This window comes from Schistocerca cancellata, chromosome 5, assembly GCF_023864275.1.
Source record: "Schistocerca cancellata isolate TAMUIC-IGC-003103 chromosome 5, iqSchCanc2.1, whole genome shotgun sequence".
Taxonomy (NCBI): domain Eukaryota; kingdom Metazoa; phylum Arthropoda; class Insecta; order Orthoptera; family Acrididae; genus Schistocerca; species Schistocerca cancellata.
Genome location: NC_064630.1, coordinates 30720307 through 30740408, shown reverse-complemented (window position 1 = coordinate 30740408; position 20102 = coordinate 30720307). Strand labels below are relative to the sequence as shown.

General features: G+C 39.2%; 1 protein-coding gene across 3 annotated transcripts in view; it reads right to left on the bottom strand.

Moving 5' to 3' along the window:
• LOC126188055 (zinc finger protein 107-like) overlaps positions 1-17133 on the bottom strand; it is a 73553-nt gene extending 56420 nt beyond the window's left edge. The window contains exons 1-2 of one of the 3 annotated variants that reach the window (XM_049929490.1): positions 17045-17133; positions 9678-9883 (exon numbers count right to left, since the gene is read on the bottom strand). In XM_049929490.1, the coding sequence (XP_049785447.1) occupies positions 9678-9883; positions 17045-17087 (249 nt within the window). In that variant the 5' untranslated portion in view covers positions 17088-17133. Of the gene's footprint in view, positions 1-9677; positions 9884-9966; positions 10103-16858; positions 16924-17044 lie in introns of those variants that run through there. The other 2 variants (XM_049929491.1, XM_049929492.1) reach the window with 2 other exon arrangements.
• Positions 17134-20102: the final 2969 nt, after the last annotated feature.

Below are 20102 nucleotides of genomic sequence, written 5' to 3'. Positions count from 1 at the left end.
CATCTCTTCCACAGGTTACACATTTGGCCAGGTGTGGACAAGACATTTGAGTGTGGTTGAAACAATGACACTGGTAGCAGCATATCAGGTTTGGAATGTGTAGTCGGATTGTGGTAACTCCATAGCCTGCTTTGATCTTGGATGGAAGCACCACTACCAAAAGTGAGAAAAAGAGTGAGTGGGGGCACTAAGGATGCAGCTACCTTTTTCATCACCCGACGGATGGCAATGACACCCTGATCAGAGAGTTGTGTTTGGAGTTCAGCCTCGGTCAGACCATCGAGCAGCCTAGTGCAAATAACACCACAGGAATAATTCAGCGTTCTACGGGTGTCGACACAAACAGGACAGCTGTGGAAAAGCGAAGCAGCAAGCAGTTGTTGTGCTCGAGAATCAGAAGTAGTCTCCAAAAGCAAAGTGCCATTGCGTAAATGAGAGCAAGATTTCACAAGTCCGGCATTTGCAACAACACCTTTCTGAAATGGAAACGGATTTACTGTTGCAAAGGACTGACTGTATTCAATATGTGAAACCACGAGGGACCATGGTGCAGCTGGGAGGGGCTTTGAATTGGGAGCTTCACTCAGTTTACATTTGGTAGATGTGGACTGCAGTGATGACGATTGGTTCACTGCGAAAAATTCCCCAAGATTGCCAGTGGCTCTGATGGCATGCTCTTTCCAACTGCTCCCCCCCCCCCCCCCCACACCTAGAGGGGGGCTCACCTGCCTTAGGTGATTGTTCACACCTCCTGAAAATCTGCCAGAGGGACCAATTGGCGATTTGGGAAGGTAGCAGTTCAGACAATCACCCCTCCCTGGGCCTGACCTGTACCAGAGGGTACACGCAAACCCTACCTGTTGACCTGGGGCTGGGAATTACGCATTAAAACAGTTACCTGTTACATGTCAGAAGTGTGGGCCCCGGCCTTCAGAAGTGCTCAGGGAGGTAGAAGAAAAAGAGGAGCCTCAAATGCTGATAGGAGAAAGTGAACGAAGAAAGGAAAATAAGAAATGAAAAACAGTGGTGAGATTGTTCATACGTCAACTACGGAAAATGTGAAACATTCCCAAAAACACCATAGACATGTTCCCCAAGGGAGGGGAGAAAGAAAAGCAAGAGGATAGACATGCAGTACGGAAGGGAAAAGATGCTGCAAAGGGTAGCCAAGCACTAACCCATCAAAGAGCAGAGAGCCCCCTGGTGGAATCACTCGTGTCTGCTGACACTGTAATCACATATGTAAAGGGGGACTGGAAGAAGACTTGGCATCATCTTGCACATTCTCTTCCAGTGCCCAGAACAAAATAAGCTGACATCCTAGCAGAAGCATTTCAGATGTGCGTCAGACAGAAGTCTTAACCAAACGATCATTTCTATTTCCCATCAGTGTCCAGCAAACCAATCTCTCACTTAGTTTATTGTGACTGGCCTGCTTGTGTCATTAGTTCTCCCAACCTAATTGCTCGTGATAAATTTTGTGTTGGGCATCTCCTAATACCAACAGCAAAAATGTGTGTTCACCATTACCCTGAAAGTCTTTCTCATTGTCACACCCTTGTTTTGCTCCTAAGACTTCATTTCACTTTATTTAGGAAGAAAATCCTCGACGTCAGGAATTATAATTACCACTTTGCAGAAACATTAATTTTACCTACCTTGGTATTTTCGACCATAGGCAGTTACCACTCACTTCCTGAGTTTCCTCCAGACAGACACACACAATCCCTCTTTATCATTTTTCTCCCATGTAACTGAAGTTGGTTAATGTGACTCCCAAGGCTCTGCGCTGTGAAATTGTGTTTCTGCTGGATCTTCCTAAATGAAACCATCATACTGCCGCATCTTAAAAATTGACCATTTTAAGCCACTGAATTGTTGTCTGATGTTTAAGATTTAGTTGTCTGCAAACGAAACCATTCCTACAACCCACACTACATTTAATCGTGCACTCTCAATGCGAACAAGAGTTATGTTTTTGTCATTATTCAACGACAGTATTTCCATAACTAATTGGGGCTTGATTTCCACACAAATCCTTTTCCAACTCCTACCCGAAGTTCCCAGCACACAATTGTAATACTGCCACAAATAGAATAATATGGAAAAGGACGTACATAGGGAATAAATACTCCGAACTGAAATCATGTGGTAACTCTTTAGTCACAAACTGATAATGAACACTTGTTGTTGTTGTTGTTGTTGTTGTTGTTGTTGTTGTTGTTACTGATGCTGTTGCTGCTCCTGCTGAGGTCTTAATTCTAACAAAGGTTTGATTCAGCACTAGTTCATTGTAAATAAGTATTATAGTAGTTGTATTACATGTTTATTACCTTATAAACAAATAAAAAACTTTTTAATTTTAAATTCAGTGCATTAGTATTTGTAAAATGACTCTTTCATGTAGTGTTCATTAATAAATGACTATCATTCCACTTGGGACCTGTGGAATGATACATTAGCTTATTTGTTTTAGTTGTAAATATCTGTCATGTATTGTTGATTTTCTGACATGTTCCACATCCTGGAGGACCTCCTCACTACGGATCAATTGGAATGAAAGTAAATCTAATCTAATCTATACCAATGTGTCATGCACATGCCTCTTCATTCCAGTGTTACTACCCAGACACACATCTATTTGAACTTAGCTGCTGTACTCGTTGGTCTCCCTCCGTAATTTCTGCCCACAACACTGCACTCCTTTACCAAGCTTACAATTCCTTCTTTCTTGATGTCTCAGTATGTATCCTGTAGACAAACCGCTTCTTTCAGTCAATTTCTGTCATAAATTTCTTTTCTGCCCAACTTTATCAGCTCATGCATGACAGTCCTTGGTACTAGTATGTTCCAAAGAACTGTGTGCAACAATGCAATTTTTCAGGAAGTTATATTCCTGCTTCTATGGATCACAGAGAAAAGGGTTCAAGTGTTTTGGATAGCCCTCGGCCTAGTGACCACTTGTACAGTTATTTGAGGACTGCGCATGTTGTGGTTATCCTACAGTACAGTGTCAAAATTTAAAGCATTGCACACTTCGTCCATCCCAGACAAATTGAGCACAGCGGTTGTTTCATTTGCATGAGGCATGTTCGAGGGTAAATCTTAGGTGGCTTATAAGAGCACCACTTGTTCAAGGGCAGTCCCTGATTTTTGGGAATGAAAATTGCCAACTGTGGGGATGTCCACTTCTACACTTTCTATTCATGACAAAAATCAAACAATGGAAAATCCAGAATGGAAAATCCAGGATGGAATGTAACAATACCAGAGAAAGAAAGTTGCTACTTGCCATATAGCGGAGATGCTGAGTCGAGATAGGCACAGCAAAAACATTAACACAATTAAAGCTTTCGGCCATTAAGGCCTTTGTCAGCAGTAAACGCACATGCGCACACTTACGTGAAGGCAACTTGCACACACATCTGCAGTCTCTGAGAGCTGAAACCACACTGTGAACAGCAGCACCAGTGCATGATGGGAGTAGCGACTGGGTGGGGATGAGAAGGAGGCTGTGGCGGGGAGGGAGAGGGATAGTATGGTGGGAGTGGCGGACAGTGAAGTGTTGCAGTTTAGATGGAGGACACGAGAGAAGGTGCGGAGGGGGAGGGGGTAAGTAGTGGAAAGGGGAGAAATAAAAGAAATAAAAAGAAATTAAAAAACTGGGTGTGGAGGTGAAATGACAGCTGTGTAGAGCTGGAATGGGAACAGGGCAGAGGCTGGATGGGTGAGGACAATAACTAACGAAGGTTGAGGCCAGGAGGGCGTCCGCCCCCACCCTGTTCCCATTCCAGCACTACACAGCTGTCATTTCACCTCCACACCCAGTCTTTTAACTTTTTTTTTCTTTTATTTCTCTCCTTTCCACTACTTACCCCCTCCCCATCCGCACCTTCTCTCCTGCCCTCCATCTAAACTGCAACACTTCACTGTCCACCATTCCCACCATACTACCCCTCTCCCTCCGCGCTACAGCCTCCTCCTTACCCCCACCCAGTCGCCGCTCCCATCATGCACTGGTGCTGCTGTTCGCAGTGTGGTTTCAGCTCTCTGAGACTGCACATGTGTGTGCAAGTTGCGTTTACGTGAGTATGTGTGTGCGTATGTGTATGTGTGTCTACTGCTAACAAAGGCCTTAATGGCCAAAAGCTTTAATTGTGTGAATCTTTTTGCTGTGCCTATCGCGACTCAGCATCTCTGCTATATGGTGAGTAGCTACTTTCCTTCTCTTCTATTCATGGCAGATACTCAAAATTTTTACCACATTTGCTTAAAATGATGTTCTCAAGGAACTTCAAAAATTTTCTCAATATCATTATCAGTTACCAAGATGCGAAGGTTCAAAGTTACAGTGCTTATGCACATAGAATCCAGTCTGAGGCGTAAACGTAATTTTAACTGACATAGTGAACACACAGTAAAGGTTCTAGGGTCATACAAGGGTTCTGGGGACACCAAACTATGTTTTTAGTCAGTATTTTTTCACCAATAAAATTTTAAGTTGAGCTCTCCCTGAATAATGGGCACTTTACACACATACAAATATGCCCAAAGTGGTAATGCAGTGACAAAAAATGGGGTAAAAGGGTGTTAACATGTCTGAAAACAACTTAAAATGACTGCCAAAAACTATGTAAAACTGGAAAATATTCAGTAAAATATTTCTGGTAACATTTTTTCTCTTAAGGTACAAATCATTAGCCAGGCATTTTTGCTAAATTGTGATCAAAAAGCAAATAATCTGGCGTGAACCTTATATTAAGCTCAATTATTTGTTGTTTATAGGTGTCAAACTATATAAATGGGTTGACATATATAAATAAATTGTCAAAACTTTGCTGATTGAGAGCATTCATTTTATATATATATATATATATATATATATATATATATATATATATATATAAAAACAAAGATGATGTGACTTACCAAATGAAAGTGCTGGCAGGTCGATAGACACACAAACATACACACAAAATTCAAGCTTTCGCAACAAACTGTTGCCTCATCAGGAAAGAGGGAAGGAGAGGGAAAGACAAAAGGATGTGGGTTTTAAGGGAGAGGGTAAGGAGTCATTCCAGTCCCGGGAGCAGAAAGACTTACCTTAGGGGGAAAAAAGGACGGGTATACACTCGCACACACACACATATCCATCCACACATATACAGACACAAGCAGACATATTTCCCCCTAAGGTAAGTCTTTCTGCTCCCGGGACTGGAATGACTCCTTACCCTCTCCCTTAAAACCCACATCCTTTCGTCTTTCCCTCTCCTTCCCTCTTTCCTGATGAGGCAACAGTTTGTTGCGAAAGCTTGAATTTTGTGTGTATGTTTGTGTTCGTTTGTGTGTCTATCGACCTGCCAGCACTTTCATTTGGTAAGTCACATCATCTTTGTTTTTATGTATATTTTTCCTTCGTGGAATGTTTCCTTCTATTATAACTATATATATATATATATATATATATATATATATATATATATATATATATATATATATATAAAAAGAAAGATGATGAGACTTACCAAACAAAAGCGCTGGCAGGTCGATAGACACACAGACAAACACAAACATACACACAAAATCTAGCTTTCGCAACCAATGGTTGCCTCGTCAGGAAAGAGGGAAGGAGAGGGAAAGACAAAAGGATTTGGGTTTTAAGGGAGAGGGTAAGGAGTCATTCCAATCCCGGGAGCGGAAAGACTTACCTTAGGGGGAAAAAAGGAGGGAAAAAAGGACAGGTATACACTCGCACACACACACATATCCATCCTCATATACACAGACACAAGCAGACATTGAAAATGTCTGCTTGTGTCTGTGTATATGAGGATGGATATGTGTGTGTGTGCGAGTGTATACCTGTCCTTTTTTCCCTCCTTTTTTCCCCCTAAGGTAAGTCTTTCCGCTCCCGGGATTGGAATGACTCCTTACCCTCTCCCTTAAAACCCAAATCCTTTTGTCTTTCCCTCTCCTTCCCTCTTTCCTGACGAGGCAACCATTGGTTGCGAAAGCTAGATTTTGTGTGTATGTTTGTGTTTGTCTGTGTGTCTATCGACCTGCCAGCGCTTTTGTTTGGTAAGTCTCATCATCTTTCTTTTTAAATATATTTTTCCCACGTGGAACGTTTCCCTCTATTATATATATATATATATATATATATATATATATATATATATATATATATATATATAAAAACAAAGATGATGTGACTTACCAAATGAAAGTACTGGCAGGTCGACAGACACACAAACGAACACAAACATACACACAAAATCCAAGCTTTCGCAACAAACTGTTGCCTCATCAGGAAAGAGGGAAGGAGAGGGAAAGACGAAAGGATGTGGGTTTTAAGGGAGAGGGTAAGGAGTCATTCCAGTCCCGGGAGCGGAAAGACTTACCTTAGGGGGGGTTACCCCTAAGTCTAACATGTAAGTATAGTGAAGGGTGCATTTTGGAAACACATGGATATTGGGGGGAAAAAATTAATTGCACGTCCCAAGAATTTTTGACCTGCCAAGGTATGGCATATGCAGTGGCAGTGGGAAATAAAGACAAAAGGAGACTCTGCGAGACGAAACTGTGGCAGTTAGACATATGTGGTGTGCTCAAAAAGTAACTGTAATTTTTTAATTTCATGAGATTTATAAACTCAATTTTTCAATTGTTTTATATTGTTTGTAGGCCTACACATGTTCCTGATTTATGTTTGCATTTTCAGATGTTTTGAATATTTAGTTTATTGCTAACAAATGAAAAGGATAAACATTTTTTTAAGCGCTCGGCAAATTTTTACTTTCAAAAAACATGGACCAAAGAGTTTCCATTAAATTCTGTTTGGAAAATGGAATGAAGTGCAGTGCCGCATTTGAAATGTCGACTGTGGCTTTTGGCAAATCTACTATCAATAAGACAAGAGTTTATGAGTGCTATAAACAGTTCAGAGAGAGTCAAGAACACATTTAAGGTGACAACCGCCCTGGATGCCCTAGCACATCAATTACTGATAACAATGTGGAAGAAGTAACGAAAATGGTTCTGAAAAATCACTATCAAAGATGTTGCTGACGATGTCGGCATATCTTTTGGCTCATCCCATGGAATTTTTTCCAGACTATTGGGCATGTGTTGCAGCAAAGTTTGTTCCAAAATTGTCGAATTTTAACCAAAAATTAGGTCACATCGACATAGCTGAATAAAGTCAACAGCAATCGAGAACTTCTAAAGAAAGTTATAACAAGTGACAAAACATGGGTATGACGTTGAAACCAAGGCCCAATTGTACTAATGGAAATTGCCTGAAGAGCCGAGACTGAAAAAAAATTGGCAATTTCTTTTATTACAATGGGACAGTGCATCATGAGTTCCTGCCTTACGGTCGTACAGTCAATAAGGAATACTACCTGAAAATTATGTGCTATTTGTGTGACGTAATCGTGAAGAACACATCCAGGATTGTGGTAAAATGCCTCATGGAAATTTCATCATGATAATGTCCCACTCAAACACGAATGCCTGTTCGTGATTTTGTTGGCAAAAAAGTTATGTTGCCTCAGCCACCATATATTTGCTGGACATGGCCTCCTGCAATTTTTATTTTGAGGCTGAAGAGAACCATGAAAAAAGAGAACCACTGATGAGATAACAGAATTGCTGGAGGAACTGAACACCATAATAAAAAGTGAGTTCTTGAAGTTATAACATCATTTGTTTATGATTCATTTAAATTTTTTGCTTCAAAATTTTCACATATTGGTACTATATTTTCTGTAGACGTAAAGTGAAGTGTGCTAGACTGGAGTTCTTTGCATTGTATGTGAGCAATGTATATAAAATACTATGCAATTTGTTTATTATGTTAAATAATTTTCTGGTGACATTTTGTATTTAAAAATGTTTGTGTGTATAAATTGTCCATGCTGATGTAAATCTGACAATTTAAGAAATGGTCCCACTTAGGAACAAAGTAAGAGATAGGTGTTACGCAAAAGCCAATGTGCTTTTGTTTGAAACGAAAGTGACTCTAGGGAGTGGAAAAGATGGCAAGGGTGAATTGGTATGCTACCTAGAGCAAGTGCGGGAAGTAAGTCACACAGTCTGTAGGTAGCAGTGATTGAGGCAATACCCTTGTGGAGCAGGAGATGCTTTGCCTGCAAATTTGCACAAAATTGCCTCAGACGAGGACTGCAAACAGCTTACGGCATACCTGCGAGCTGTGGGCTACTGTACGTAAAACTGAATGACACCAAGACGAGAAATGGAGCCCATACAACAAGATACTTGCAGGCCATACTGCGGGTAGTGTAGCCGTCATAACTGTTCGCCACATCCAAGCCTACCGCCACCAAGTAAAAATTGTAGAGGGAGACCAAGAGATGAATACACTAAACAGATTCAGAAGGATGTAGGTTGCAGTAGGTACTGGGAGATGAAGAACTCTGCACAGGATAGAGTAGCATGGAGAGCTGCATCAAACCAGTCTCTGGACTGAAGACCACAACAACAAACAAACATACATCTCACTGGGTTGTTATCCACACACACACACACACACACACACACACACACACTCTGGAGGAAATCCAACAGCAAACAGGCATCTGACAGTCAAAAATATCCCTCTATCACACACTGCAAGGTGGCATGTGGGGTAGGTAACTGACCCTAATAAGACTCCATGTGCTTTCAGACAAGGAGAGCTTCTTCAAAAAATAACAACTATGAACAGTTTTCCAAAGACCAGCAAAGTGCATGAGCACTGAAGAATTCAGTACATTTCCAGAGACCTTTCTCAACCTTGGCAGAATTTTGCTACAAATTTGCAGACTCCTACAGAAACAAGAAAATCAATTTATTTCAAGACAGAGCTTAATCTCCCCCCCCACCCTCCCCCTTTGACAGCAAAAAGACTTTCTGAAACATTAGCCCTCTGACTGCTCTGGACATGTTAACGTGCACGCCTTTGTACCTGTCCCTGTGTGCTCTGAACGTGTCTACATATGCCACAAGTCCTTCTATCTGGTACTCTGAATGCGTCTATGCATAGACACAGTCAGAGTACCGGGTAGACGGAATGGTGGTGCATAAGCACGTTCAGAGCACACACGGACAGGTACAAAGGCGCGCACGTTAACACGTCCAGAACAGTTAAAGGGTTAAAGGAGCTAGGTCTCACGACTCCAAGTCAACATAGCTTGTCATACACGGAGCAGAGTATAAGAACAACAAAGGAGAAATTTAAATAGTGTCAGCTACATACCTAGGTAAAGCAGTCAATAAAATCAGCCAAACACTACCTGGAGTAGGGAGTATGATAAGAGCAATATTGTGGTCCAGATGTCATTCCTAGGGCAGGATAATTAAGGAGCAAAACAATCAGTGTGTTGCTGAATTTAATAAACTAAGGCACATTCTTCAATTCATACTGAATACATCGATATTTCACTTGCTGCTCAACCTGCCAGAGACAGAATATAAAGGAAGCAGACATTTTACAGATCATAACATCCAAACTTATCATGTCTCATATTTGTTTTTAGTGCCCGACACAGAGTAACAGTTCAGCTGTGAAAATGTTGCACAACGAGAATCTTAGCCTAGTACACATACGCATACCTAGTATCAACATCATTCTTGACAACTTTATGGATATTTCTACACAAACTACTACTCACCTTCTTCTTAATGTAGGATTTGCCCTTCTGAATAATATTCCTAGGAGAAATGCGTGGCTCAGCTGTATTAGTGCATTTAACACTAGGATCAGAACGGAGTTTCTGAGATGCCACTTCAGCAAGTAATTCCAGGAGAGCACCAGAACCGCTGCCAGTACTAATATATCTTTCATCCATTTCTTCAGGTGATGTCTGGATGCCAGACACTAAACACAAAAAATATGCACAATTACTGCATTTGTAAAATGAGTAAAACAAGCTAGATTTCAGTAATGAAACCATCACTCACCAGCACCACTACTACAATCCACATGGCCATTATATATCTAGAAACATCAGCCAGACACAACTGATAACAGATTATGTATTGAATTTCCAAGAGTCAATGGAGTTCTGTGACACTTTTCACTTCACAGCACAATCACAGGTGGTGTGATGTTTTACTAATGGTGATTAATTGTAATCTGTGACATATTGAGTCAATTAAGAGAACAGAGAGGAGGGGACATGTGGAGGCTGGGGGAGGAGGAGGCTTGCTTTCAAACAACAAGAAGTATTTGAAGAATATCAGCATAAGATAATCCATGTACAAAAACAACCAGATATGATCATTAATTTTGGCTCAATTGGCAACAGAAGCCAGCATATAAGCAGGCCTTGCACAGAGTGATAAAGAATAACAATCTAAGCTGTAAACAATAATGCATACATGTTTGCAGAGTACCACAAATTTAAACAGTCCAGTAAAGTGCCTAAAGACATTTTAGAAAAACTGCTATAAATAAAAGTATACTGGATGAAATTATATTTCATTCTTTGAAAAATCTAAATTTAGCAGTGGCCCAGTCTAAAAATCACATGTTTGTACCTGAAAAGAGCACAGCACCCTATTCACTATGCAGTCCCTCCCCCCCTCTTCTGTAGGCACAACTTTCCACTACCCTGACGGTGGATGGAATGCATCGATCACTGGCAGATACCAACATGGCTGCTTTCTGATACAACTTACATCAACAGTCTTTCTATTCCTTTTGTGGAAGAAAATTATAATCATACATGTCAAGAGGAGCTGTTGAACAAAAGTAAGGGCATTACTCGAGTGGGAGCACCAGCGGGCTCCACAGACTTCAAAATATTAACCAGGTCACGGATTTACTTGGAAAACATAAGGGGGCAGTCAAACAAAAACCAAAAGCCCATCACAATGGGACCATGGAATGGTTCCATTCAAAAGTGATCACCATAAGTGTTAAGATATTTATCCCACTGGGAGATGAGGTGATCAGTCCCTTTATCGTAGACAGAGCCACTCTTGCACTTCCTCATCAGACGGAAACCGACATCTACGCATGTCTTTCTTCAGGTTGCCAAAGATGTAAAAATCACATGGCAAAATATCCAGGCTGGAAGGACAAAGTCGTAGTGTTCCCAACCAAACTGCTGAAGTGCAGCCTTCATGTAATTGGCAGTGTGGGGATGAGCATTATCGCGCAACTGCATAAATCCATTCAACTGCATTCTGACAGCCTGAAACAACCCGCAACTCCCCCACCAAAGAATTCCAAACATGTTCTGGTAAGGTCATGACGACCTCCTCCTGTAATTGCCGGGGCCTTCTGGTCGTCAAGTCCCTCAAGCATGGAACCACACTCAATCCCCAGTGCTGTGAAGACACTTTGCAGAAACTGTGATGTGCGGTAAAGCCAAAACACTCACGGATGCCGTCGGATGATTCATCCTGTTGCACAATAATGCCTGCCCCACACTTCCAATCCGACAAATGCTACGATTCAGCGATTTGCTTGGGAAATAGTGCAACATCCTTTGTACTGCCCAGATCTTCCACTGTGTGATTTTCACATCTTCGGCAACCTGAAGAAAGAAATTTGTAGACATCTGTTTCAGTCAGACAAGGAAGAGATAAATGTCTCACTGCATGTGATGATTACCTATGAATGGAACCATTCCATGGACCCACTGTGGCAGGTGTTCAGTTTTCATTTGACTGCCCCTCATAACTACAGTACAATTGTAGAAGGAAGATTCCTGACAGCGGGCAGCACTGTTGCCAGCTTTCACAACTGCTGAGTGCAAACTGCTGCAGGTGAAAATGATAATCATCTGCAGAGCAGCAGCAACACTGAGGCATTCCCACAGAGTCTAATATAAATCATGTTATGCGATTGGTTGACGCTGAAGGGCAAAGCAGCTCCACCAAGCCCACTCAACTGTCAGGAATTATCTTTCACCGACTTTGCCACAGGACAGCACCTTACATGATTGTTATGAAGCTGGGGAATGTGTTTCTTGAAGAAGCTTAACATTGCACTTCTGCGCTATTCAACTATTGCAAATACCGTCCTCTCATTTTTGGAGTCAGAGATGAGAAATACAAAACATCTACATCAGTATATTCAAACAAATTACAGTGTACCTGAAAATGTGTTCTCCAATGTATAGTGTCAGATTAAATTAGGAGCTTGTCTCTACATACTGTGTAATATCTCATTTGATATTTATATTTTTTAAATGAGTATAGCAAATCTATGCATTATATGCTGAGATTAAATTACATTTGTTGCACAAAAGCCTCTAATACAGGCACTTCAGCATGTAAAGAAAGGTCCAGTTGCAGTAGGAATTTATTTATCCAAAGATTATTTTAAAATGATGTCTTTGTCAGCTTAATAGAGAAAAAACATGATAATCTGTCAGCTTAATACAAAGAAAACATACGTCATATACACACACTTATAACTACAAACATGCGTTTAATGAAGAGAGGACATGTGGTTGGTCATAGCTTTGCTCTAGGAACCATCTCAGTATTTGCCTGAAGTGATTTAGGAAAAACATTTAAACTTTTTCATTTTTCAAAGCGTAAATTGTCAGCAGTTGTTAACTTGTTTGACTTTCATTGAACCGTTTAAAGGCACTTCTTTTGCATAGCTGGAGACCTTCCATGTAATGACAAATGAAAGAGAAAATTAATAAAAAGAAAAATGCAAGAAGATAACACCAAATTATTCCTCAAAGTTGAGTTTCATCTACGTAAACAGTAATATTCACAGTCTTCTTCAGTTGTATTTCATTAGAATAGATGAATGGTTTCAACTTCACAGCCATCATCAGACATTAATACAATTATGCATCCTCACGTCTCATGTTATAAGATCTGATTATTGCTGAGAAGGTGAAAACAGTTTTCTGCTCAAATAAAATATAATGTTATTATAGCTGAGTTCCATAATATATTTTAATATGAAGGTTGTGGGTCACCTTCAGAGGTGAAAGTTGCCCCATTTCTTGAAATTTGCCTTGCTAGGAAGGCTAGGACCACGAGGATATGGTATGGAAAATTTATTGTGTCCACAAGTAACAGGTTCCAGTTACAAGAGTTGAGGGGAAAGGAGCCTCAGGATTGTGTAGGAGTAGGAAATGCACAGCAGACTCTATCTATGAGCAGCAGGTCTAAAAATACCACAGATGTTAGGAAGAGAAGAGTATTGCTGCTAGACAGAGGTACAGACACTCAGTTATAGGAGCAGTTAGGGACAGTGTGTTAGGACACCAGCACTTTCTAACCAAGAGCTGAGCTGAATCAGGTCATGAGAGGCTTACAGTCTTTGAATGACTTCACAGAAGGTGATCAGACAGTAATATAGGGTGCGCCAATGAACAATTTGGATAAGGACAAGATGTACCACACAGGTGATGACATGAACAAGCTAGCTTACTTAACTGGTAGCACCAATGTGCACTTGCTCAAACTGTTCTGGCAACACAATCAGCCTCCTCCTGGCAGTCCTGCACAGCAAGTTAAGGTGGAGCTGGAAATCACACTAACGACCGTCCTCACATTGCACTGGTGCCTGTGCAGATTACTGGGAGATGCTGTTACACTAAGCATGATCTGCACCACAATAGGACAGGGGAGTTTGGTGGTGCTGATTAGAGAGAGTACAAGTGAGTATGTGGCCGCAAATGATCAAATACCATTTAGCCCCCCCCCCCCCCAAAGAGTGTCAATCTATACTAACAGATTTCTTCAACAGGCATGTAGAAGATATAATATACCAAAACAGATGTTAGTACAGATTCCTAATGCAAAATAATTTGAGTAAAAAGTGTTAAAGTAGGATCATAAACAATCATTGAATGCTTTTATAGACCTCCTGCCACTGGATCGGTGGTGGCAGAAACTTGGGGAAGATTTTGCATAAATTTCCTGGTCATATTATAATATTTGGTGAAGATTTAAACTTATCAGCTATAGACTCAATTCCTTAATGCAGGTGATAGGGGCAGGGTATCATGTGGTAGTGTTCTTATGACTTATCCACAAATTACCTTGAGTAGCTAATCAGATAACCAAATAGTGAATGTTACAAATTATATCTCCCAGTCAGCAATAGGCCCAAATATTGGACTCAAGAGTAAAACAGAGAATTGGTGACAATTAAGTTGTTACGGCATCACTGAATACATCTGTAAATAAGGATGTAAAGAGAGGTAGCAAGGTATTTCTGCTTAGCAAAAGTGACAAAAAATTCAGATTTCCTGAGTGGTCAATGAGAAAAATTCACATCCAAGACCAAAAACGTTGAGTATCAATGAACAAAGTCCAAGCCCATTGTACAATATCTATCAGAGATATACGTGCCAAATGTACAAACAAATTTAACATATTGCACATAAATAGGCAGAAAGACAATTTCAGATCACTGGAAGCAGTCAGACCACTAAAATATCTAGAGAATACTTAGAGAACTGAAGAGCAGGGTTAATAACTACAGAGGACAACTACTACACACTGTCACATTACAATCATCATCGATGGCCTATACTTCCTGCCAGAAGATTCAAGTAGCGCACAAACACTTTCACTGGTGACTCAAGAGTCTGATATGAGAGCCCACTTGGCACCAAGTAGTCTTATTACAATACATGATCACAATGTAATGCTTATTAAAAGAGAATCATGTGTCAAAGACCTAACATGCATGATACTAATGTCTTGCCATTACAGCTGAGCAACATCTCACTCATCATCATGCAGTGGTGCTGACTCAGTTATACAGATTGACTGAGGTAGCAGAGAGACGTGCATGGGGCATGGTAGAATGTTTATGATCCGAGTCAGTTTTCTGGATAGACTGAACGGATTACAAGGGGCATAACATCATCCTCATGATCTTGAAATCACAAGCAGATGCCAGTAGTGTGCACAGTGAAAGTGTAGGGAGATGTTTGGTAACACGGTAAAATTATTTCTTTCATTGTAAGTTATCTTGTGCAAATTATGTGTGAAAAAAAAAGAAAACTGCACATTACGAATCAAATGGGTGAGGAAGTGCACTTAAGACACCTCGTGTTCAGGAGGACAGAGTTTATTCTGTCCTTACATCTGGCTTCAGGTTTTCTAAAATAATTTCAGGCAAATGCTAATGGTTCCTTCAGTAAGGCCATGGTCAATCACGTGCCCTATCCTCAGAGAAACAACCTTATTTCTGTATGTACGTATATTTAAGCTATTTAATTTTACTGCACAATAATGACAAATAACTCTACACCATTATCATGTTACCCCCGGAGGTTCCTGTTAGCTACCTGACAAGTAAAATTCATCATAAACTGGCCTCAATTGTTACACATTTAGATAAACATTACTCTTTCATAAATGCCACTGTAGTCATGCACATATTATGCGGGAAATTCATTTCTCCGCCTCCCTAAAGTACAGGCCGACATGTTAATTTTACAACATAAGTTCTACGTCAACATGATTAATGTAGGATAGTTTATTGTTCCTACAGAGTTCAGCAGTTTCTAGCAGTTGCTTCTCTTCTTGACATTCGTAAAGATGGGTAGTATCAGGGGTCATGTACATGCCTTAGAATAAGTCAGGAATTGGAACTGTAACATTTGTATTCGCTACTGTACAAATATTATAGTGCACAAACACAACCACTAAACACGTACATAAAAGAACAATGTAACAGCAAATGGAGAGGATAAATTCGGTTGTATACACTTTTTGTTTATTGTAGAGTTATAAAATAACACACATTCGGAAACAATGCAGCTTAAGCCAGTAGTACTGAAGAGGGGATATACCAGCACCCAGCATCACACACCTTAGTTGATCTTTTCTTTTTGTGGGTGGAAAATATATTAAGGGACACACAGTGCCTCCCATCAATAATTTGCCTTATGCTCTGTCATGTACTGTTAGGTAGAACAGGCCAGTTTGTATTTTACAATGAATCTTACATGCAGCAATGACGTGTGCATTTTTTTCAAACTGCCTGGACAATTAAAAGTGCCTGACAGACAACAAATGGCAAAATTCAAAATTTGGCCCTGGTTCTGAACACACTTTTCTTCTCCAAGTAAGTTTCAGCTGGTACTGATTCAAGTGGCACATTGTCATACAAAGATGGGCATTTGTAACCCTACATGAATATCAAGTTTCAGAAACATATTCAAGAATTTTACTTCTTGTATGTTCCCCATTCCCACATATATGTTTATTATGACACTTGTTTATACAGTAGTAATTGCTTCTTTGTCCAAAGAATATTCTAAAGGCAAATGACAGCAAGTAGTGATATTTCGAAGTATTGTCGATATATGGCCAGTAATTCGTTGGCTGGTTCATTAAGAAAAGAATCTATTGACCCATTTTGGTTTTTGAACGTCTAGAGACAATGTTATTGGAAACAAACAACTGGTTTGGCTAATTTTTAATGGATACAATAAGGTAAATACACCTAGTGTGTGTGGTTTTTTTTTACCTTACTGAAACGTCCAATATAACAACAGGAGACTCATTTCTTAGAGAAATTTTGGTAGCCCTTACAAAAAATTTTACCTTACCAACTTCCGCGCAATTCGGAAGAAGGCGACACATATCAACATGAAAAGGTTAAATTAATAAATCATCACACCAGTGATGTCAGCTGCCTTCAAAATATGGCACTCGCATATAAAGAAAATGAAAACGTCCAGATCGTACAAGTGGCGTCATTTTGATTATGCAGGCAGTGGCATTCCACTCAACTGACAACGCCCTTTCCCCTTCATTTCGAGCGTAGGCCACTTACGAGACAACGCAAACATTATCAACTACTTAACATACTACACTGCTTAAATTTGGAGTATAAATATTTTATAAATACCATATAACAAACACTCTGGTCTGGCGCGGTTTTCTGTACACTAGCAGACGCCATAGAGACGCGCTAGCAGCCGACGCCTTTCATGATAAGTTACCTAAGATTATTTCATTTACTTTACATTGTAATGTTCTATTTCTTACTGTAAACACATCACAATGGAATCTAATATTTTCTAATAATACTCACTGCTTTGGTACCCCCCATTTTCAAAAGCATTTTCGTTAAACATTTTCTTATACACTGACTTTTCATTTCAGCGATACATTATATCAAAGATATGTACAGAAAATACAAAGTTGGACAAAACAACACTATCATTGGTCAGCATGTTTTCCCCGAGGTAAATGGATATAGAAACGAGAAAGTTTGAGAAGAAATTAGGCTAATCAATAAATATTTGTCATTTTATGGCAATAATGGATATTGTTTAATGGCGTACAGTTTTCACAAATATTCAATCACATCTTGACAAAATTTGAAAGTGGTGCGACATTCGCAACTTGCATTAAATGATGTTTATAAAAGTAAAATTTTTCTCGTCATAAAACGCAAAAATGAAGTACCCCGTTACAACAATATCAATGAGTGAAAACTGGAATCATTCAACCAGTATAAACGCATGGGTGTTACAGTCTGTAAGGACATGAAATGTCACTATGACAAAAGCTCAGTCGTAGGTAAAGAAGGTTCAGATACGGGGAAAATGCAATATGTCTACAGAGCAGATTATTAGATTAGATTTACTTTCATTCCAACTGATCCGTAGTAAGGAGGTCCTCCAGGATATGGAACATGTCAGAAAAACAACAATACATGACAAATATTTACAACTAAAACAAATAAGCTAATGTACCATTCCACAGGTCCCAAGTGGAATGATCGTCATTTTTTAATGAACACTATATGAAAGAGTCATTTTACAAATTTATTTATAAGGTAATAAACATATAATACAACTACTCTAATACTTATTTACAATGAACACATTACTGCACTGAAATGGTGCAGAAGTTGTCTTATCATACACACACACACACACACACACACACACACACACACACACACATATATATATATATATATATATATATATATATATATATGTGTGTGTGTGTGTGTGTGTGTGTGTGTGTGTGTGTGTGTGTGTGTGATTTACTAAGAAATTCATCAATGGAGTACAAGGAGTTGGCCACCAATAAATCCCTTAGGCTTCTCTTAAACTGAATTTCATCGGTTGTTAAGCTTTTTATGGCTGCTGGCAAGTTATTGCAAATGTGTGTTCCTGAATAATGCACACCTTTTTCTACAAGACTAAGTGACTTTAAATCCTTGTGAAGATTATTCTTATTTCTAGTATTGATTCCATGAATTGAGCTGTTGGTTTGAAAAAGTGATATATTTTTAATGACAAATTTCATTTAGGAATAAATATATTGGGAAGCAGTAGTTAGTATCTCTAGTTCCCTAAACAGGCTTCTGCAAGATGTTCTTGAGTTCACACCACATATAACTCTTACTGCACGTTTTTGTGCCCAGAAAACTTTAGCTTGGCTTGATGAATTACCCCAAAAAATAATCCCCTATGACATTATGGAATGAAAGTAAGCATAGTATACCAGCTTTTTCCTTTTTATATCCCAAATGTCTGACACAGTTCGCATTGCAAACAGAAATTTGTTAAGATGCTTCAGCAGTTCTGTGGTGTGCTCCTCCCAGTTGAATTTATTATCTAGCTGTAATCCCAAGAATTTAACACTGTCCACTTCGGAAAACAGCACCTCCTGTCCGTCTAAATGATTTTTTAGTGGAAGGCAGCAAGATGAAGAAGCCCACGAGATAAGTAGTGTAACAAATTTTATAACACCTCACCAAAACGTTCAATCTAAAATAAACAACAATTATGATCTTAAAATTTGCTATCTGAATGTTCAAGGACTAATAGATAAAGAATTTATTGTAAACAGTTTTGGACTAGATAACAAATTTGATATTTTCTGTCTGAGTGAACATTGGGTTACTGAGAGTGTAATTCCAGTTGTCAAACTTGATAACTATAATGTAGCAAATAGTTACTGTAGAAAACTTCATATAAGAGGTGGTTTGGCAATATATATTAATCAGTCATTCAGCTGCTCCATTGTTAAGTTGGACCTAGATTATTTATGTGAGCAACAGAACTTTGAAGCCACTGGTATAGTTATGGACAGTCTTAAGTTAGTAATAGTATCCCTTTACAGGTCACCTAAGGGTATCATCAATGTATTTCTAGAAAAATTGGACATGCTGTTAGATGTACTAAGAGGGACCAGATGGTTGCATTATGACATAGTAATTGGTGGAGATCTGAATGCAGATTTTGATATAACAACACATAAACGTACTGTGACTGAGTTGAAAAACCTTCTAAGACAGTGCAATTTGCACTCAATCAATAACAGGCCCACAAGAGATAAAGCACGTCTTGACAATATTTTTGTCAACTTTAAAACTACAGAAGAAACATGTGCTGTTACAGCGTTTCCATTTTCAGATCATGACTCTGTATCTTTAAACTATACAAGTAGGTTCTGTATTGATAATAGTAATATTCCTAAGCCTGTCCCAAAAGTAATAATCACCAGGCCTGTCACAGATGACAAAATTGTTCAGCTCTGTAAGTCCCTTGCTGAGAGAGACTGGTTCAACCAATGTCATGGTGACACAAGTTATAGTCTTAGTGCAGATTTATCAGGGAAACTATTATTTGAGAGATTTTTTAAAACATTTCTGACACAATTTAATGACAACATTCCCATAAAGAAATGCAAATTAACTGACAAAGGCTTTACAAACAGGGCTACAAACAGACAAAATTCATGGTTCACTAAACAATTATCAAATATGAAAAACCAAGTTATGGTGTTGCACAATATATGTAGCAATCAGAAAACAGAACATGCCAGATTAGCCTATATAAAATGCAGAAATGAGTATAAAAAAGCCAATGTGGAAGCCAAAAAAGCACATAATTTCAATACCATTGATAATTCCACAAATAAGTGCAAAGCTGCATGGAAATTAATAAATGGTGTTGCTAAAGATGTGAGAAGCAAAAAAATTAATATAAGTCCCCAAAAATTCAATGATTTCTTTATTAAATCGGTTGAAAATGTAGGAAATACTATAATCAAACCTGATATCAATTCATCAGAGTTACTTTCTAAAAATGTTTGCAGAACACCAACAGACACAGGTACGTTTATGT